This window comes from Stenella coeruleoalba (assembly GCF_951394435.1).
Source record: "Stenella coeruleoalba genome assembly, chromosome: 1".
NCBI classification, from domain to species: domain Eukaryota; kingdom Metazoa; phylum Chordata; class Mammalia; order Artiodactyla; family Delphinidae; genus Stenella; species Stenella coeruleoalba.
Window position 1 is genome coordinate 111,237,435 of NC_137169.1, and position 22,085 is coordinate 111,259,519.

The following is a 22,085-nucleotide window of genomic DNA, read 5'->3' on the forward strand; positions in this document are numbered from 1 at the left end:
TGAGTCAGTTTTGGTAAGTAGTCTTTTTCTAGAAATCTATTTTTTCCCTTTTATATCCAAACACCGTTCCTATTATCTTTTTGGTGATTGTAGCATCATTCCTAAGATTGCTTTGTGTTTTCTCTCTCTCCCTCTCCCTCTCTTCCTTCTCTGTCTCTTTTTGTTCAATCCTGCTAGAGGTTTATCAGTTTTAATTGTTTTCACAGGATCAACTTTTGTCTTTTTAAAAATCTTATCTGGTGTATGTTTATTTTCTATTTAATTTCTGCTCTTGTCTCTATTCGTTCATTCTGCTTTTCTTAAAATTGCATTCAACTAATTTTGAAATGTATTTTCATTAAAGTTCTGTTAAAGTTCATTAAAGTTACATATTTGAAAATTTCCATTATGATTTATTTTTTGATTCATCAATTATTCATAAGTATGTTTCTTAATTTCCAAAAGACATATTTTGGTTATAAGTTTTTGTTTTACTGATTTTTAGTATATATCACATTGTACTCAAAGAATGTTGTTTGATGGTACGAGTCTTTTCAAATGTGTTCATGGCCCATTAAGTGGTTGATTTTCATTAATGTTCCATGTACTAGGAAAAGGTGTGATTTTATAATTATTGTCATTCAAATTTTCAATGTCCTTTCAGATTTTTTTTGTCTGCTTGATCTACTACTTACTCAGAGAGATGTGTTACATTTTCCTAACACAGGAAAATGTAACACATTTAAATTGTTAAATGTGTGGGCTTGTCTGTGTTTTTCTGTAGTTCCATAAATGTTTGTTTTATGTATTTTGAGGCCAAATGATCAAATACATAAGTTCAGAATTGTTATATTTTCTTGGTGAATTCAGTGCTTTTTACATTAAAGTATATTTCCCCATGATATTTGAATAGCTACACAACTTTCTTTTCGTTACAATATACTTGGTGTACCTTTTAAAATTTGTACGTTCAGTTTTTCTTTATGTTTTAGATGTGTCCCTTATAAATAGCATTTATTTGGATAACTGAAAACATTTGGTCTGACAATCCTTTTCTTTTGCCTAGAGCATTTAGTCCATTATTTTCATTGTGATTATGGAACTAGTTGGGTATATTTATTCCATTTTATTTTGTCCTTTGTTCCATCTTTTCTGTGTTTTTCCTCCTTTTGAATTGATTTTTTTCCTCAGTTTTTCAGTCTCTACTAATTTGGAAGTTATAGACTCCATTTCAATGATATAATTGATTATAATTTTAATTATCTAACTCTGAAGTTATCAATATTTACCTTCCTTCCAAAAAATACCTAGATCACTTTTACTGCACTCCTCTCCACCACCTGACTGATTAATGATTGTCCGTTTTAGTCTCTTGATTCATGGAACAGAATCTCATTCTATGGCTCTTTCCTTCTTCCATCACCCTTCTACTCTGCTGGCCAAGGTACACTCTAGAGTCACTTTTGACATTTCCAATTTTCTTGTTATCCTATTTAGTTTTTGTGTTTTAAACGTTTTAAATGTCAGAATTACTGTATAAGCATTTCCCTTTCTCATTCTGGTTACTCCTCTGGGGAATCATACATGTGTGTAGAAGGTTGGTTCTTCTCCACCAGGACTCTTTATGTTGAATGTGGCTGAAAATCCACCTGCAAATGACTTCATCATAAAGCAAAGTTACTGGCTCAGGTAATTAGAAGAGTCAGTGGCTCCAAGGAACTTACCAAGACCCCCACTTCTCTCTTCCTCTCCTCTCTGCCTTCTGTGGTCTTGGCTTCAACCTCATGTTCCATGTGTTGGCCCCCTGTCAACCCCACTCTCTCCCTCATGAAACAAAAGGGCACATCAGTTCCTGACAAAATCTGTACCATACCTTCCTGGGGAAGACTGTTTTTTTCCTGGTAGTTCCTGCTTAAGCCTTGGCTCTGAGATTCATGTGCTCATGTTGGCTTAATTTGGGCCATGTGCCCATCCCTTCATGAGAGTGATGAGTCCCTCTAATTGCCTTAGCCTGCCTTGGTCCACCATGGGTCTGGAAGTAGGATTACTCCTACGCAAATGCACAGTGGAGATGGGGGAAGGGTAAATTCATCAAATTAAAATCCATGTACTATGGGCTGCAGAATTGGGGGAATGGATGTCGTGGAGGTAATGAATAATGGATGTCAGCTCCTCTTGATGATGTTCAGACAATACTAGATGATTATTTTCTCATTTGAACCAAAACCAAACCGGATCTTAGGTTCCCAAATTTCTGAGTCAAGTAAACATTGCATTTTCATCCTTAGAAAAATTCTCTAGGAAACCTTAAGTATAAATCTGTTAGGATTCCTAAATTCTGATGTTCAGGCAGAGCTATGTACCTACCTTCTCATTCCAAGAGGTGGGAGGTGAGGAGGGTGTTAGAAGAAAGGGCAATTGAATCATGGTGTACAGGAGCTTACAGAAGACCTGACATATCCCTTGATGAGTGACTGGGGTGTGGGTGCCCCACTGCTATATGTATTCTTTCTTGAGAAATACTTGATGGCTTTTAAGTGATACCCCAGTGTTGGAAAGTAGGAGGTAGAACAGATTTGGAAAGAAGCTTTACCTAAGTAAAGAGGAAATCGCCCATAGGCAGCAGTAACATATTGCATTTGTGTTTTCCACCTTTGGTTTTCTAGGGGACAAAATTGCATTTTAAAGAGATGCTATTAAGTGTGACTTGTTCCCGGGAAAAAATGAAGTGTAAATTTCAAATTCATGCCACAAAAATAAAAGATAAAGCTAATTTTGGCTAGTGTTCATGTACTATTTGCAGTAGTGACTGAAATAAAGATTAATAACCTTGACCACCATTAGCATAATCCACTGTAATGCTGGATATAAAATTGCATCATTTTAATAATCTAATGTTTCCTAACCAGTGGGGATTCTTGTAGATTTGCAAGTATTAGCTCCAAATTCTTTAACTAAAGGCAGATAACAGTGAAAATGATCAATGCCTCTGGAATATAAAATACATGATGAATTAGTTTGGCCAGTCTCAATATGCATATCTTTGTTTTCAGGGAAAGATTGATAATGTGGTGTGTGTCTGTGTATGTGTGTGTGTGAACATGTGTGTGGGGGAAGCAGGGCCTTTTATTTTTATCTAACATTTGCAAAATTGATGAGGATGAATCTAGGAAGAACGTGGCGAGACTCTGGGCAGGCCTCAGCTTTCCACGCCCGCACAGAAGGCATTCTCAACAGGGGGTGGCAACGTTCCAGTCCCGTTTCTGCCCAATTAGGCAGAAATTCTCTGTTTGATTTTGGGCCAATCACTTCTCTTGCCCCCCATTGCCTCTGAGTAAGGTAAGGGACGTGACTGACAAATGAGTTTCCCGGATGCCTGAGGGGTTTCCGATTCCCTGGGTTGCTGTATTTCTGTCTGACCTGCAGGGGGCAGTCTTACTCAGAGGGCCCTGAATTTAGCAGAATTGTCCAGTTCTGAGAACAGGGCCCACTTTCCGGTTCTAATGTCCCTTTCCCCCAGCTTTCGTGGGTATGCATAATGTAATAACGGGTCAAGTCTTCTTTAGGATAGGAGCCATTTGACTTAATGTTTAAATATAGTTAGGAAAGGATCCATGAGTGTCACATGGCAGATTACCCTGTTTTCGTTAGGTTTCATGAGACACCTACTAGCAAGGACAGCATGTTATTTTTAATCTTAACCTTTTTTGCCTAATGAAAAATGTTGGGATGGCCCGTCCGCTAATCCTCGCCCAGAGCTAAGGCCAAAGAAAGACATTAAGCCCCAGACAGACTGTATGTCAGGCAAAAGCAGAAGGCTGCGGCAGCCCGGCAGAGAAATACTGAGTGAACAATAACCTGGCGGCCTTGTTTGCCAATACGTGTAGAGCCAAATGCAAATGAACACAGGTTCATGGGTCCAAAACTGAAAACAAACGAGGGCAGGATGAAAGGAACGGAGTTTCAAGCAAATCCCCGTCTTTATACAAATCTTCTCTCCCCTGCCCCCTCCCCAATGGCTACTTGCCAACTCGGGAGGGTAGAGATCCCAGGGGGCACTGGCCAGGCTGGGCACCTGCGGGTCTCACTTCAACAAGCTCTGGATCGGCCCTCAACTCTGAGAGCCCCTTAGAACCCCTTGGGGGGCTTCAGGGAAATGTGCAGGCACCACCCCAGACTCTGCCTTTTGAATCTCGGGGCTTGGGGGCACTGGCTTGGATCTTTTCAAAAGCTTCTGAGGTGCTTCCAGCGTGAAGCCAAGATTGAGAACCTTTGCTCAGATAAATGGAATGACTGTACTGTGTTACTGCCTGATCCTTTATTTGAACATAGCTGAAAGCGGCTTTATCACACAACAGTGTGTCTATACATCCTCATTGATAACAGCTGCTCACCTTGGGCACGGTTCTCCATTTCTCTCTAGGTTGTTAAAACTGGGTTAGGCAAAAAAATAAGACAAAACCCAAAAACCAAAACTGGGTTAGGCACTAAAGCCGTTCATGTGCCTACTTGTTGGCAGGGCCAATCTCCTGAGTCAGACACAGGCATCAACGCCAGGGTAACCCTTGATTAAAGAGGCAACTTTTTCCAGGGGTCTCTGTTTCCAATCTAATTTAAGATTTCCTCCTTTAAAAATTCCTGTTTTCACAACTGTAGACATAGGGAAGGAAGAAGATAAAATTAAAGGAAATCAGCCGCTTGCATTTTTGGTTTTGTGTTTGTGTCAGTCCCCTTCTTGTTTTTATTGAATGCCGTCATACTGTATCAGCATTTGCCAGAACATTTAAAAAATGCCCCTTCTCTCCAGCTTCAGTTTAAGAGGAAGTGGCAAAGGCCATAGACTCAGCTTACCCCCAACGGCACAACTCTCAAACTTTGCACAAAGAAAGAGATGCAGTCTCCCACCCAGACCTCCAAACCCACAAACCAGCCCACCATTTACATTCCAAGCCTGGGCCTGGGCATATGGTCGACATACATTCTTGGTCTTACTCATCCAAAGGTGGCCAGCAATAGAATTTGAGCCACCAAGTTTCCATTCTCCCCACCCCCCAAAATGTGCTGAAAAATCTTTGGTTGTATTTTCAGCTTAACTCCTGACTTAGATGTCATTTACTGCTCGGTTTTCTCTAGCTCAATTTTCCCATTTGAATAATGGGAATAATGTTTGTCATCTACCTCACAGAGTGACAACTAACTTACATTTGACATTTGAGGTCCTTGGATGAAAGGTTGTCTATAAGTACGAAGTATTGTTATTTCGTAATTATTGAGTTGGTATATGTATTCATTCATAAGGAATTTTGGGAAGAACAGCAGAAATATAGCTAGATATATATTTTTTAAATATTTTAACTTAGAAAAAGTCCCAAAGAGGGGTGTTTTTTAGGTGTTTTGAAAGCACCTAAATTGTATTTTTGTTTTTCTTTTTTTTTTTATCTAGAGCTACAGAAAAATTCATGGGGAGGAAAGTAAGGGTAGGGGGGTTTCCATTTGGGGAACTTGATTTGCCAAGCCTTCTTAATGACGATTCCACAAATGTGGCTGCAGCTGTGAGGACAGCTGGAGAGACCTGTTGTCTTTCTGGTGCCCTCTGATATTTTGCAATGTCTCTTCTGATTGACACCATGACTGGGTGTTGCCGCTCTGGCCCGGCCCTGGCTGTCATGAGGGCGTTGCCACTTGGGCAGGGAACTGGAGAGAAGATTTAAGTTGGTTTGAAGAAGTAAAATTCCTCCTTGAGCTCATGAGCAGAGCCATGGAAACCTGAAGACTTCCCCCTGGGGCTCTGGGGGGCTTCTAACCAGAGAGGTGAGTCCCTTACAAGCTGTCACACCATAGAAAGAGAAGACCTCTGGCTAAGGTAGACAGGCTGATTGATACAGGTGACTGTATTATTGTAGAAAGGCAGGGCACAGGAGCTCTAGAAAGTTCACTGGGGTCCCTCTGCCGGCCTTCTAGGACAGGTTCTCACCTGGTTCAGGGAGAGAGCTTCCTACTTGTCCTTCTGTGTGTGCTGCTAAAAAGGAAGCAATATTTAGAGCTGATTTAAGCCCCATCCCCTGCAATTTAGTCTGTCCAATGCCAACAAAACCATGCCTAGCTCACAAAGACCAGGCCCTTCTGATGCTGATGTGTGAAGAGAACTGGGCACTAGACTGAACAAAAGGTTCGCTTTTGTTAAAAGGTTTAAAATGGATTATAATGAAATTATAGAATCACTGCAACCACTCTTACTTATGCACTCCTGCAAAGGGAAAACAAAGTCACTGAAACAGAAAAATTGTTCCCAAAGGCAAATTCGGTTTCCTTTTTGGTGACCTGAGAAAGTTGACCACAATTCCATTCAAAACCTTCAGGCACTTGACTTTTTTTTTTTTTTTAATATCCTTTACCTTTTTAATAAAAAGTAAAAAACAAACAAAAAAATACATCGATGTCCTGAATAGAACCTCTCTATGTAAAGGTCTCACTAAACAAATAAACATAGGACCAGACAAAAGAAATGGAGCTGCGAATAGCAATATGATATATAATGAAGCATTTATATATGTATGTATATATTATATATGAATGTGCGGGTATATGTGTGTGCACCTATGTACGTATAAATATGTAAATATTTGCCTACATATGTCACACACACACATATATATTTATACTGACCTCTTTAGATTGAAGTCCAAGGCACTTTTTACAATGAACAGGTTAAAGCCATTAATTCAGAACATAACTGTTTCTGGGTACATATCGATTTATGGCGCCAATATCACAATTTACATCTTTCCTTGCTTACTTCGGAGTGTCTGGTTGGCGTAACGAATAAGACGCTTGGTTTTAAAAGAGATTAGGAATGTTTCTAGGTGGTTAAACGAACTTCTCTTGCTAGTTTCCTGTAGGGAGGAGGGTTCCCACTGGTGGGATGGTGAGTTTCTCAAGGAAGGAACACAGATGCAGCTATTTCTGTACTATGCTGAGCAGAAAGCCAGGTGGCCTTCCAGGGGACCTACCCCGAGGAGCCACCTGATATTCTGATGGCCCTGCCAGCGTACACTAAAATGAAAACCTTAAAAAGGTGCTTTGACGTGGCTCAAGGCAATGAAGTGAGTACTTTTAAAATTAGACTGGGAAGAGACTGCTTCTTTGTGTACACCACCCAAGCTATATGACCTCAAGGGGAATTTTAAGATACATTTGTTTTTATCATTATGATCATAGAGGACCTTTACTTCCTCAAATAATTCTGTAGATGAGGGTCAAGGAAGAAATGGCTTGATCTTCTGATTATTAATTTTGTTGGCCAGTGATTCTCAACATGTAATATGTATACAGATCACCTGGGGACCTTGTTAAAATGCCCAATGTGATTAAGTAGGTCTGGTGTGGGGCCTGATATTCTGCATTTCTAACAAGTTCCCAGGTGATGGTAATGCTGCCGGTCCATGGACCATGCTTTGACTAGCAAGAGTTAGCATAGAGCTATATACCTGAATTACTGTCCAAAGGTCTGTTTTCCCCAAATCAGGAATTTGTATTGGTTTCCTTGACTCTAGATCGAATAATAACTTTGAGTAGAAAATCAGAACACTCTCTATAAATGTACAAGTCTTAGTCTGAGAAAGGCTAGAAGGAAAAGCCAAAAGAGCCAGTTCTATTTAGTAGCAGAAAAGTATTACGAGATAAATCAATTGCCACCAGTCCATTCATCGGTCAATTATAAAATTGAGAAAAACTCATTTCCATCACCCAGTGAGTGGGTAACTTGCTAAAAACTGGTGCCCTGGTGTTCTGATGGCTTTAATGAAGCTCTGCCTAACATGTTATGGGGAGCAGTACAGAGAGAGAGAGAACTGAGAGAACTCAGCTCAATAAGAATAAAATGTGTGTCCAAGTTAGGTCTCAGCTACACAGGCAGAGTGAAACTGGGCATTTAGATATCTCTCTTTCGAATGGCATGACTAATACCATTGAAGCCCCAGCCTTACCTATATTTAAGCTCAAATGAATGGAAGTGTGAGAGGGTTCCAGCCTTTTTCCCAGGAGAAAACCTGCCGTTTTGCACTATCAGTATACCTGGGTGAGTCGTCAGAGATTGTGAAGGGAAGAGATGCGCATACTCAGTTGAATCTACCCTGATGCTACTTGGTTTGCACCTGTGCAGCACTATACGGAGTGATGGTAACAAATGAGGGTCCTCGTTGGGAGGAGGCCCACTGATTCTAGGAAACCTCTGTTCTATAACCAAACACATCCTGTTTTCATCTACAAATAGTCCTTTGGTCAGTCAAAGGAGGGAAGTGAGAAATTCTACACGTGTGTCTCAGAGAAGGTGGGGCATGGATGTCATAGTTGCCAAAGTAGAGAATTTGCCACAATTTTGCCAGTAAAGGAAAATATCTTGATTGAAACTCTTCCTTCCTCCCAGCTGGAGTAAACTAGCAGAAAAGGAAGCCCAGCTCTCTGCGTGTCCCGCCTCTTCCCCTCAGTCCCTCAGGAGCTGTGCTCAGTGTTGTGGATAAACATGTGCAAACCCCGCACCCTCTAGGGCACTGCTGACTCAGGAAAGCACGTCTGCACACCAGCCTCTCATTGGGCCCCGGGTAAATGGAATTCCAATCCCAGTTATACTCTGACACAGAGAAACTTATAATGCCTAGAATTTTGAGTCTCTTGTGTCACGGGAGAACAAGACTCTTCCTTATGCCCCATTCTGAAATTGCCAAAGGAAACACCAGTTGACTGTGTTTGAGACATGTCATTTATGGAAGAGGTTCTTTGCATTTATATAGAAAGAGCCTGCATTTTTATTAAACTGGCTTTGCACAGCTACTAAAGGAGTGATGGCTTTTAAAATCTCTTCTGAAATGGCTTGAAAGAATTTAGGGTAGAATTAGTCATCTAAGCTGGGAACAATGTTCTTTTGTGTCTAATAGTCACGTCTCAGAGAATTAGAATATGGCAGTTCTGTAGGCTGAGGACCCTTGGTCTGGGTGTCAGGGAATCACTAACAGTGATGTGTACTCAGAAACAGTCGTTGGGAGAGCAGGCTGACACCGGACCTGCTAAAGACTAGTTTGATACAAAATGTTAGTTGAAAGTTACAATATATTTTATAATATAGCAATATATTTCATATTTAAAATAAACTGTTATACTTTCTCCTATCATTAAAAAATAGCAAGCAGTACAGAGGCAAGATGCAAATTCATATTGAAGCTCATCTGATTCTGAATATAAACACATCAGTTTCTGAGTTCACCATGAAAATGTTTCCTCCATTAACATCTGTTGCTCTCTTTTGTTGTTCTCTTCTGGTCAGTGCAGAATGGAGAGTCTGGGACCAGCATTGAGTTGTTGCGCCATTAAAAAGTGTGTCTGATGAAGGTGGATCAGTCCTGGTTGAGATTCAAAGACTGAGACAATATGACACAGCTAGAGAATGTTGTTTATTCCCTGTCCTTCTTCTGTGAACTTGGATGTTGGCTGTTCCGATCAGATTGATATTTGCTTTGTCTATATATATATATATATATATATATATATATATATATATATATATATAATTTTTTTTTTGGCTATAAATTCAGCATCTCTTTGGGATCCGAACTATAGGTTGGTGTTGAATTTTGTGCTTTTCCTCCATCAGCTTGGTTGGTCACAACGTCTCTTTTGTTTGTTTCAGCACATGGTCCAGGCCCAAGAGTACAGCTTCCAGAACACGTTTCTCAGGTGTGTAAACAACTGTGGCAGGGCACTTGGCACCTAGATTTGGAGGTCATACGTTGATGATTTGATAATGGTTTTGTTCAGAGGGAACTCCAGTTCACGTTTGGGCATTTCCAGTAATGGTGTAAGAAAAAAAGATCACAGTTATTTTTTTTCTCTATCTGTATGTATTTATATACCATTGCACTGAGTACTTTTAATAAGCTTCGGTCTATTTTAGTGAAAATCTACATATTACTTGTCTGACAGGAGTTTACTGTTTACTATTCACACAGCCTGGCACAAGCTTTCAGGATGAAGAGCGCTCACCTATATTCTACTGCCAGAGGCAGACAGTTAATATTGCTATCCCTGTAACATTCCTTTCTTAGTGGTATCAATGATCCCGTTCCCACAGTGTTTACTTTGGCGGCAGTAGAGAAGGAAGGGATACTGTCCAGGGCGTCATTAAGCTGACTGGCTGCAGGGAAGGGAAGGGGCTGTTCCCGCCTACCAGGAAGTCACCAGATAGCTGTCTAAGGTACTGAAACCGAATGCCGCAGAGTCAATAGGGGCAGCCAAATGGCCACTGATGGAGCCTTCATCTGCTTCTAAGCAACATCCAGGGAAGTAGGATGATTGTGTAGAACTGGGACGTACTTTAGGATTTAAAAGCAGTAACTTTAAAAGAGCAGTAACCTACTGGTAGTGCAATGACTTCATAGTGTCTCAGGTGCGGTACTGTGATGGTAGCAACACCATGGGTTCTGGGATGAAACACTGGTTCTTAATTTGGGGTGCACTGTTTGTTGAGGTATGCTCTGAAGGAGAGAGGTCCTGGAACTATGTGCTAATCCCATACTTCTCCCTGCTAATTTCACATAGGTTGATATGTAAGAATTACTTTTTGGTAACTATTGACTACATTCAGAGGCAACATCAAAGTGCGCACTTGCCAGAGTCAGTCTGGGCTGCTGTTGTTGGCAATAGTGATTTCATTTTAAAATCTATTGAATACTTTGTACTTAGGAATATTAACTGTTACCTTCATTTTAAGCATAGAGAAATTGAGGTATGAGGTGGTTATATTCATTGGCCAAAGATGTGGATCCAGTGTTAGAGTTTTATTTATTCTGATTCTGCGTCTCTAGTTTTCTTCTCTTCCATCATTACTTATTCACAAGAAATTATCAAAAATCTAAGGGGGAAAGCCTCAAATATTATATATTAAAATCATTGTTTCTTCAATGCTGTTTCTTCTTGGCCTTTAATAAATAACAACAGTTTGCACTTGCTCAGCACTTTGGAAATTACTTGCACACACATTTTCTATACCTCTTCAGTTATGAGATTGTTGTTACACCATTGGTACTTGCTGAGGTCAGAGGTTAGTGGTGATGCAGGGCCTTACCCCTCTTATTCTTTTGCGTTGCATTAAGCATTTCTAGAGAAATGATGTCATGAAGTTACATATTAGGAGGATGGCAAGAGCAGTTCATAGACACTTCATGATAAATTTATTGATGGTGATCACACATATGTGGTCTTTGATCCAAAGATGCTGATTTTTATTTGGACTTCAATCTAAGGAGGAGTGACTCCCTAGTCTGCTGTAATTTACCAACTGATGCTATGTCCTGAAATTCCACTGAGATTAGTGGTCTTAAAGTATCACAGTACATCCCTGACTTTACAGTACATGAAGCTATAATATGGCTTAAGCGATGAGGGGGTGGCTCTGTATTTTTAATTCAAGTGTCTAGATATTTTAGGGAATATTAGAGTACTTTTACCTGACACTGAGTTATCAGAAGGATTATAGTAGGGGCTCTGCCACTGGGTCATCCTTCCAGGAGTGGGCAGAACTCAATCAGTTCAGTACTGGAGTGAGGTTACTGTAATTAATAGTTTTTCTGTATAGCCAATTCTTGAGTAGATAATTAAACCTCCTCCACCACCAAACTTGAAATTACAGAACAAGAAGTCATGGCACGAGAATCCACCTGCACCCTTTCCCCATCTGACTAAGATGCTGAGGCTCAGTGGAATTAACCAAAAGATGGGCTGTAGGAAGAAAACCTGGGTGAGCTACACCCTAATCAATAGCTAAGTCATCAAGGGTTGATTGTACTTGCAGGAGAATGGGCAACTTCCCCACATAAAGCTGAAAAACCAGCACAGAGAAGCAGCCTCCCATTTACCATTGCAGGATCGACATGCAGATTTGATCACTGTTTTTTTTTCCCGAAGAGTAAGTACTCTTTCGCCAAGGATAAAAACCATACATAGCTATTGCACTACCAATAGGTCCAGTCATGCTACAAATGCCCATATGTTTCTAGGATGCCAGTGGCTACCGCTCCTGGAAATATCTCCAACCACTCTCTTTGCTAGTGTTGCTAGGTTATGGGTCATCAGGATTTACCTAAGTGAATAGCATTAGTGGTGGGTTAAAGAAGAGTCGCCCACAGACAGTGATGGGTCAATGACAGTCTACACACACTTTTTGGCAGGAGGGGTAGCAGTGGAGTCTTGCATGCCATTTGTTTGAAATTCAGATTAAATCCCTATTTGTGTGCACCTGCACACACACACACACATCACAGGGTTACGGGGGAATGGGAAGGGTGACCAGGAATTAAGAATTGAGGGCTGTAGGTTAGATGATTGGGATTGGCATGTTCAGGTTGACCTGTCAGCGCTCTTCACTTCATTTCTTTGTGAAATGAACTAACGCCACAAAGAAACCGCACGGTTATTTCATCTGCTTATTGGTCTGTTTATATGTTCAGCTGTCACTGAAAACAGGAGCACCATTGCTGGGACATAAAAAAGGAGAGGGATCTTTTAGATAATCAATAGTTAAAAGGACAAGCAAAAAAATGTTAAAGCCAGCAGCAAGTGCGGCATCTATGGTGTGCAAAGCAACCAAGGAAAGTGCTCAAAGGAGTTATCAAGATAAAAATGAGGGTATCAAGGGAAGAGCACAGCAATGAAAAGAGATATAAGACGAGGTTGAACAAGAGACCAGCTCTTCTTGAAAGAGTGGCCTTTCTAGGGTGGTCTACCTTTTGCTGTCTGATGATTCCCTTGCCCTTAGAAGACCAGGCCCAGTGCTGTAGAGGAAAAGTCTTCACAGCTAGACTCTGCCTTTGGAAAAGTGGTGATGTCCTGTACAAAGTGAAACCCAACAGGACAGCCATCCACAAATGACACCCTTCTGTTTTACCCTAAACAGATGAAATATTCCCTACAGTATGATTTAAGTCCCCACAAGCAGACGTCAAAGACCTCAGAATGAGAAATGTGATGATTAGTATGATGGTTTTCACATTACAAACATTATGCATGGTTAGGTGATGGAGTGCGGAAAATATCACGCATCCCCATGCCCCCTCCTCACAATGCCTGTCGTACACTGGCTCTGGATGTTTCTGGAGTCCCTTGGAGTTTGAGATGTATTACAATAGTTTCTGCACCAAGATTAACGTGGCACAGCAGGAACAGGATACTGACAAATCCCTGTCACCTTATCTTACCCACGGGGTTCCCTAGAATCTCCCTTTATCCTCATAACCTTACACTTTGAGGTGGTTTTAGGTCAGGTAGAAAGGACCAGCTGGGCCACTCACCATCACTTCTCCCAGCTCTCAGGTGAGGCACTTGACCCCTTTGCGCTCCTAACATCTGGGGCTGTAAACCTGTTGCTGGATAAATAGCACTGAGCAAACCCCCCTGACAATACTCCTATTCATGCAGGTGTCCTGGGGTCGCACCTGTCGGCGCATGTGTGTGCTTGCCTGGACAGGTCCCGCCCCCCTTCCCTCACACACATACACCTGATCATGCGCTCCAGTGGAACACAGCTTGTTTGGATATAAGATGAAAACTCTGCAGAAGCTGTTATTTTTAGAAGGCTGCTTATCTCTCCAGAATGCCAATTTTGGCTTGTCATTCATCTCAGAGCAAGCATGGTGCATACCCAGGGCAAAGCACCCTGTTTTGTGTTTGAAGCAACCTGCATCTTCAGTGAAGCTCAGGACGTGGCCGACACTGGCAAACTACCTGAACTGACAGCACCCACATCCCGATTCAGACCAACTCAACGTGCATTTAGAGAGTGCCTACTGCGTGCAGGGTAAGGTACCAGGTCCCTCTTTATTTGGGCCAGGTGCAAACCAGAAAAGACCTGGGTTGACTGTGGGATGTGTATGTGTGTGTGTACATGCACACGCTTGCAAATACACAGGTTTATATGGGTATTAATATTGGATGGAAAGTCTGGCTTTTTATTTGTCTATTTTTCTTTCAGTCTAAATTTTGTTTTATGACTGTGCGAGGGATGGCAGGAAAGCATGTCTGTCTTGGCAAAAGCTGTGGGCAGCTCTCCCTTACTTTGTCATCCAGGGGCTTCCTTAGACAGAAGGAACGCAGACAGGTGGGCTGGAGGACCCCGGGGTGAGGAACCCATCCCCCAAGCCTGACACCACGCCCTCCCCCTGCGGGACCCTCCTCCGGGCTGGCTTCACTGCCGGCTACTTCAGTGCATCTGAGCTCCCACCCCCCACCACGTGAAGACCTGAGATTGAACGTGGGTGTCTGTTCTCCACCAACTGTGCCGCAAGGGCCCTACCAGAGGCGTCGCTTCCTGTCATCTCCTCTTGCTGCTCCCGAGTAGAGGCACCTAAACAGAGATCAGATTTCTGGTTTCAAGGCATATCAAACCAAGCACGCTGAATGAACATGAGTTAGTTAATTAGCTCGGTCTCTCTTCTTTACGTTCCCTGGTCTGCATGTTCCTTGATGGCAAAGCGACCAGGAGAGAGTTGATTTGCATCTTAAGACCTATGGGTAATGCTTCTGAAGTGGGGAGTTTTATTTAGCAACTGCTTGAACTCGTGTACGGGGTTGGGAAGGAGGTGGAGCTGACCCCGATTGGGCTGTCGGAGAGTGGGGTGTGGGTGGTGCCCACTGCCACGCTGACGCCCCGGGCCTCCGTGAGGGCAGACAGGAACTGCCGCTGCTGCTGGCGCAGGGTGTCCGCGATGAGCAGGGGCAGGGAATTGACGCTGGCGGTGAGGTGCTCCAGCTTCGACTCCAGACTGCCGATTTGTTTCTCCAGATCTTCGCTCCGATCATTGAGTTCTGTGATTAAGTCATACATGACGTTCTGCATCTGTTTGGAGAGACAGGGAGACGACAGGTCATTGCAGAGGAATCTGCAATGGGAAAAATGAAATACTCCTCCAGATTACACTTGAAATACAACTCCTCCAGGGATCAACTTCCACACCGGCCGTGTCGGGTCTGGCCAAGGACAGAGAAACAGTTTACTTTCTTGAAGACTTGGAGGCTCAAATGGCACAGTGGGTTTTTGTGTGTGTGTGTTTTTGTCTGATTACAAAAATAATGTATATTACTTATAAAAATAGATTAGAAAATATATAGCCTGGAAAGGCAGCACTTTCTTCTTCAATAGAACGAGTCCCTGAAGTGTCCTCATGCTCTTACTTCGTCCAACCTCTCAGCTCATAGCGCAATGGCACCTACTGATGAAAGAGACGGCTCTGTGGTGGGGAGCGGACAGTGCAATAGACTTAGCATTGGTAGGCCAGGTTCAAGTACACGTCTGCCACTCACTAATAATGTGCCTTCCCTCATGCCCCTTAACCTCTCTGCTTGGTTGCCTTATGAAATAGGAGTTAATAATAACAACACATAGTTCTAGAGCTGTTGCTCCCCGCCCCCCGCCGCCCCAACTTTCAACACAGCAGGCAGAATGTACAACGTACAACGTAACTCACTCAGGACGGGGCTGTAGTGAAAGGGAGCTGCCTCGCTGAGGTTACAGCCCCTCTCCTGCCTGGTCAATGAGGAGGGACATTGCCTCAATGTGGGACACCCCTGAAGGGCCAGTCCACCTCCGGAACTCCCGTGGGTTGGTCGAGGCCTTTGTCAGTCAATCGTATCACAGTGCAGACTCTCCCTCTGCCCCATCCTGCTTCCCTCGCTCCCCAACAGGTGCTGTCCTGGTGGTGTCCCCAGTAAACCTCCTGCTCTCGGTGCCATCTCCCAGTGTCCCAGGGACCCGCCCTGTCACCACTGCTCACTCCCCACACATCCCATGGCCGACAGCCTCCCCACCTCTCAGCCTCCCCTTAAAAATCATCTCCCCCCATTGCCCTTGTTAACATGGCACTTTGGTCCCACCCCTACCCCTGATCCCGCTAACCCTGCTCAACTCTTTTCTTTTCTTCATGCCACCTTCTAATAAACTAACTAATTTGCTATTTCTTCTGCTTATTATTGTCTGTTTTCTCCCCTCCAGGGCGGGGACCTTCGCCTGTTGTGTTCACGGATGTGTCCCAAGGGCTTAAAACAGCATCTGGCACCCAGGGGATGCTCAACGAACATTGTTTGATGGACAAGTGTACATAAACATGCCTAGCAAGGGGGTCTGTCCCACGTGGTCGGCACTAAAAGACGTTGGTAGAACTAATGAGTGAATAAAGTGCTGGCACAGGGGCAAATCACCGTCCCTTCCATCCTTTGGCCAATGTAGGAGTTTAACTGATGGGAAAAGACCTTTTGCGCCACAAATTGTTTCCATATACCTAGAGAGTTTCTCAGCATTTCCCACCGAGACCTGAGTGGCTGAAGGAAAGGAGAGAAGACTCCCGAGGGGGCCCAGCCCAGGGCCTGCCTCTGGAGAGCAGGTGTTCCGTAAGCTTTTGTGAATGAACATTGAACGAGGTCGTGAGAGCAGGGGAGCAAAAATGCGGTACCTCCAGGGAACTGCCAATAAAATAAAACTTTAATGTAATAAAATAAACTTGTCTTCTGAGAGTTAAGTTATAAAACCAGGTCAGAGCAGCACTGAACAAAGGCAGCTTGTGACAAGTGCACCATTTTCGGTCCTACATCTGCTCTTTGTTCCCTGGCTCCATGAGAGGCCATTCATTCAGGCTGTCCCCACCTGAAACCCGGGCGTCATCCTCTCCCTCAGGCCCCATAGCTCACCAGCACAAAGTCCTGCCCACCCTACGTCTACTCATCCCTCAAATTCAGTTCATTTAATTGAAATGAAACCACTTTTGTTCCAACCGTACCACCATGGTTCTGACTATCCTCTTACCAGGCAACTTTCTGGGTATAATTTGGCTTCCTGGGTTGGGCTGTAGAGCCCTTATCTAGGTGACAGTCACATGTCTCCCTGCAAACTAACAAGGGACATCAGACTTGGGAGCAAGGCTCTTGGGAGACTTCATGCTCTCGGGTGTTCCTGTGGGCCAGGTTGGCGGTTGCTTAGTACCCTCCCAAACCCCACCTGCAGGCACTGTGGCTCTAGGGGCTTCTGGTCATCTGCCAGTGACACCCTGTCCTATTTTACCTGAAATTTCAAGTTACTCCAGGAAGATGCAGAAACCATTGGTGCTCGCGGGGGCCAAGGTAGTAGGGAATGAGGTGAACGAAAAAAAAAAGTAAAGGAAGGTGGCAAAAAATGAGAAGCCAGAAAGGAGATGGGAGAAGGGGGATTGAAAATGTAGGGATACCTTCCCACCAGGAAATTGGCTGCAGCCCCAGAGGGAGCCGTCACAGAGGTGGAGCGAGGCAGCTCTGCTTTGCAAAGGGCAGGACTCTTCTGTGGCCGCCTCAGAGGAGAGCGTGACTTTAGAAGCAAGAGTGCTTCCTTCATTAATTAACATTCACAGAACCTCTTCAGGGTGCGTGTTCTTCCCAGAATGTACAACACCACAAATCTATTTGACCGCAGGGGCACCCTAACGAGCTCTGGACTGAATCCGGGCCCCTGGGTCTCAGCCCCAGCCCTGCAGCTCTCCAACAGCCCGACCTTGGGATGGTCTCTTTGGACCTTGGTTTCCTCATCTATATTCCTCATCAGAACTACCACATGCAAAACTGTTATAGTTCACAAAGCATTTTCACAGATACCGTCTTATTTGATCAGTGGAGCCTCAGATGTGGGGAATGATTTTTACACTTCAATGGAAGACACTGAAGCTAGCATACAAAGCCTCCCAGCGTTCCCCCACCCCATCTCTGCCACCCTACGAGCGAGCTCTTCAATACAGCAAGTGTTATCTGGAGGCCACACGCCCTTTTCTTAATCTAGAAAGGACCAAAGGACAGGGGTGGAAGGTGGTGAGCTGGGAGGATGAAGCACAGAAAGAAAAGGGAGAGAACACTGTTATTACTGTCTCCCGTGTTCTGTTGCTTTTGGTGACAGGATACCAGGGGGAACGTGGACCAGCGTGAAAGACGCTAGGCTGCTGCCAGGACCTTGGCTGAGTCTCCTGGGAGGAAAGACGAAACACTGGATGGATGTCAGAGTTCACCCTCCCTGCAGGTCCCACACCACTCCCAGTAGCCCTGCAGATGCTTTCCCTTCACCCTCTCCTCCACACCCTTTCTTTCCAGGTAACTTGCTCCCAGGTTATTGATGGTTTCGTTCCCCCACCCAATTCACGTGAGCCTCTTTCCAGTTCACTGAGTTTTTTGCTTCACCCAGTCTGCTCTGCACGGGGCCCTGTCTCTGTGAGAGGCGGTGGCTGGCACTGAAGAAACGCAGGCTTGAAAGTCCAGTGTGCCCGCTATTCCCAGGAGAACACCAGCCACAGCCTGTCCTGCCAGGTGAGAGGGGAGGCAGAAACATGGCTACCTGTAAAAGAAATATTTTGGGGCTTGTTGGGCCATTCCTGCACCTCCCAGTGTGGGTCCCCAGCCATGTTTGCCCTACCCGACCCCCCTGCTGGCCTCAGCTGATTGGCCCAAGGGTGGACACGTGACCCAAACTAGCCAGTCATCTCATCCCTTCTGAGAATTTAGAATTAAGACCAATAGGAGGACAGCCAATCGGTCTTTGCCTGTGGCTAGAACTAGAACATGTACTCTCTGGATAGGGGCCTGCCACGGTCTGCCATGGAGACAGGGGGCATAGAAAGTTGTCAGGAGATGAAGGCGAGGGAGAGAGAGAAGCAGGCACTTGAACAGGAGAGAGAAGAGAGGGTGAGCGGATACCTTTCAGGGTGAGGCGCACTTCTAGGTAGTTCCTTCCTGAAGTCTGACCACATGCCTGCCTTGAGGTTCTGCCTGGAATGAGACTTCCTTGTATCCTTATAATAAACACCTATATTTTAAAACCTACTTCCAATGGGTTTCTGATACTGGAACCCAAGAGTTTTAAGCAGTGCACCCAAGACCATGGGGGGCTCCCTTCTGCACTTGAGCATTCCATCCACATCCTTGCCTCCTCCTGGCTCTCAGGAGCCCTGCACTCCACCACAGCGCCCCCTCCAAAGCACACAGCCTGTGGGCTTCTCCCCACCTGTGCCAGCCGCACATTCCCTGACTGAAGTCCTCCCAAGCTTAGGAGGCCCTTTCTTTGGCCTGATCCCTTCATTGAACAAGGCACCTGCACGTGGCCCAAGAACTGGCAATGTCTCTGATTGCACCATCTTTTCAAAGGGGGATTAATTGGCCCGAGGGAGTTTCTCTTGCTTACCCAGGGAATGTGTTCCATGATGATAATCGACATCTGCTGGAATGTTCTGCCAGCCTGGCCCTGGGCTATACATTTGATGTACAATTTCTATCAAGAGGCAATGAGGGGGCTTCCCTGGTGGCACACTGGTTAAGAATCCGCCTGCCAGTGCAGGGGACACGGGTTCGAGCCCTGATCCGGGAAGATCCCACATGCCGCGGAACTAAGCCCATGCGCCACAACTACTGAGCCTGTGATCTACAGCCCGTGAGCCACAACTACTGAGCCTGCGCACCTAGAGCCCGTGCTCCGCAACAAGAGAAGCCACTGCAATGAGAAGCCCACGCACCGCAACGAAGAGTAGCCCCTGGTCGCCGCAACTAGAGAAAGCCTGCACTCAGCAACGAAGACCCAATGCAGACAAAAATAAAAAAAAAAAAAATTAAAAAAAAAAAGAGGCAATGAGGAGGAGGGGCTGAGGAGGGGAGGCCCTTTCTTCATTGGCGCCTACACTCAGCTCTGCCAGCGGTGCAGCCTCCAATTCCTTCACTCCAGAGATTTGCAAAAGGAGAGAGTTCCTTTATAGTATCAACAGCAGTTCAGGGCCAGAAATGCAGAATGACAGTAGGGCTCTCAAAGGAGGGCTCTCGTTTTTGGCATCTTCATGAGAAATAAAGAAATGCACTCCTCACCACCACCAAATTGGGGCCAGAAAAGCTGAGTTGTAAGGACTGCAGGATGCAAGAAAATGAGTTTGCAATTATAACGGCAAACCGGAAGGATCCTCCTAGGTGTGACCCAGGCAGTAGCATCGCCAATATCACCATTTGGTCTCGTCAGTGTGCTTCACCCTGTGCAAACTCAGTGTACAGCTAATCAAGCAACACACCGAAAAGATGTAGTAGGTCAGCTAATTAAATCCCAGCAAAGACTGACCTGAGTGACTGAATTTAAGAAACACACGCTAGGTTTTAAAAGTCAACAACACGCACTAGTAGATTACAAGTGTCAAGAACTCGAACCCAGATGATTTTTTAACAAAGGAGGAAGCAGTCTCTGCTTTCCTGGTCCTGCACTGTCCAGTTTGGCCAAGGCCAGGCCTTCACAGCCACACCTGATAAATTGAAATGCCAGCATCTGAGAACCCTTTACGGGGTCTTTGGATTTTGCCACTCACCTTGGAAAGGTCCACCAGGGTGTTGGCTTGGTCACTCAGCTTCCTCTGCTCCATCTTGACGCTCCTCAGTCTGCGGGAAAGAGTCGTAACAGCCATGCTCTTCAAGCGCTGGGCTCAGCCCCGTGGGCAGATTCCACACCCACATCAATTCATCTGGCTTTGGAACCCAGCCCAGGACCTCGAACATGGGTGACAACTGACCAGAATCAAGGGCTTGGCAGGTCCCCAAGAAAGCAAACTCCTGCCTCCACGTGTGCCTACCTTCAGTCATTATAGTTTCCGCACCACTCTCAGGTCATTTCTCGGCTTCTGTTCCTTTATCTAGGCTGTGCCTTCCACCTTAAGTGCCCTACTCTCAGCCTTTCAGCATTTCCCCAAGCCTCCAGGTCAGAATAAATGTTTTCATCCTCTACTTTTAAAAATCCACTATACTTTTTAAATACTTAGCTTACAGAAAGCACTGACCACAATTTGTTCTGCTTCCAGTTGTAATGTGGGGTGTGTGTGTGTGTGTGTGTGTGTGCACGCGTGCGTGTGTGTGTGTGTGTGTGTGTGTGTGTGTAGACTATGAGAGCCCCCTGAGGCTCCTACCTAATTTTTACCTTCCATAGCAGTCTGTCCAATGTCTGGCAGTGGCAGGTGCAATAAGTGAATAAACAGACTGATCTGCATCCAGTTCACCACCCCCAGTGGTTGTTGAGTGGAAAAGAATGGATTTCTCCTGCTCCTCTAAGTATATGAGAAGATACTGATGGAGCTCTGGGGAACCCACCACTTCTAATCTGGTCCTCTGGTGGCTGAGCTGCCCCGGCCTACTCACTGGTGGATTGCTTGGAGGAATTTCCTCTGGTGTTTCCTGACTTTGGCGTGGTCAATCTTCTTTAGCAGCTTTGTGTGTTTATAGATTAGCCACGTTTCCCGAAGGACATTGGCCGCAGCATTCTTGATCTAAGGAAAAGTAAATAAAACAGACCGCTATCAGGTAAATTTCCCTAGGTTCACATAACATGTTTTGTTATGTCTGTCGATATAGTCTACCTTATAAGGAAATGATTCTGCAACAATCTTTTTCCTTAATGAAATCATGAACTCTTAGAAAGGATTATTAAAATTCATCTCTTATTAATCCTGTATTGGACACAGTAGCCTGGAGCCCGAAGTTGAGGGGTGGTTCCTGTCTCTTTCTTAATTATTTCAGGACTGCCTATCCACTGTTGTTGCTGATGCTATATTTAGATAGGCTACATTACCAAGACCTGGAGGCCTGGGGCACACTTTGAATAGATAAACATGTACCATTGCTGCCCGTGGATGCAGAGTTCCATGCTCTACGTGGGATTTCTATTTAGTGTACATGGTACATTTCTGGGGTTCACAGAGTAAACAGATTTCCTATCAGCTAGAGATTTTATTTGTTTATTTAAAATTTGTATACCATTTTTAAAGGTTACTTTCCATTTACAGTTATTACAAAATATTGGCTATATTCCCCGTGTTGTCCTATACATCCTTGAGCCTATCTTACACCCAGTGGTTTGTTTCTCCCACTCCCCCAACCCCTATGTTGTCCCTCCCTGCTCCCCACTGGTAACCACTAATTTGTTCTCTTTACCTGTGAGTCTACTTCTTTTTGGTTATATTTACTAGTTTGTTGTATTTTTTAGATTCCACATATACGTGATCTACAGTATTTGTCTTTCTCTGTCTGACTTCTTTCACTTC

General features: G+C 44.4%; 1 protein-coding gene across 2 annotated transcripts in view; it reads right to left on the reverse strand.

The window, feature by feature from the left end:
• Nucleotides 1–9,603: 9,603 nt before the first annotated feature.
• Nucleotides 9,604–22,085, reverse strand: part of KCNN3 (potassium calcium-activated channel subfamily N member 3) — a 177,297-nt gene continuing 164,815 nt past the window's right edge. The window contains exons 6-9 of one of the 2 annotated variants that reach the window (XM_079925355.1): nt 21,184–21,311; nt 20,364–20,433; nt 14,615–14,860; nt 9,604–14,368 (exon numbers count right to left, since the gene is read on the reverse strand). In XM_079925355.1, the coding sequence (XP_079781481.1) occupies nt 14,336–14,368; nt 14,615–14,860; nt 20,364–20,433; nt 21,184–21,311 (477 nt within the window). In that variant the 3' untranslated portion in view covers nt 9,604–14,335. Of the gene's footprint in view, nt 14,861–20,363; nt 20,434–21,183; nt 21,312–22,085 lie in introns of both variants that reach the window. The other variant, XM_079925354.1, reaches the window with a different exon arrangement.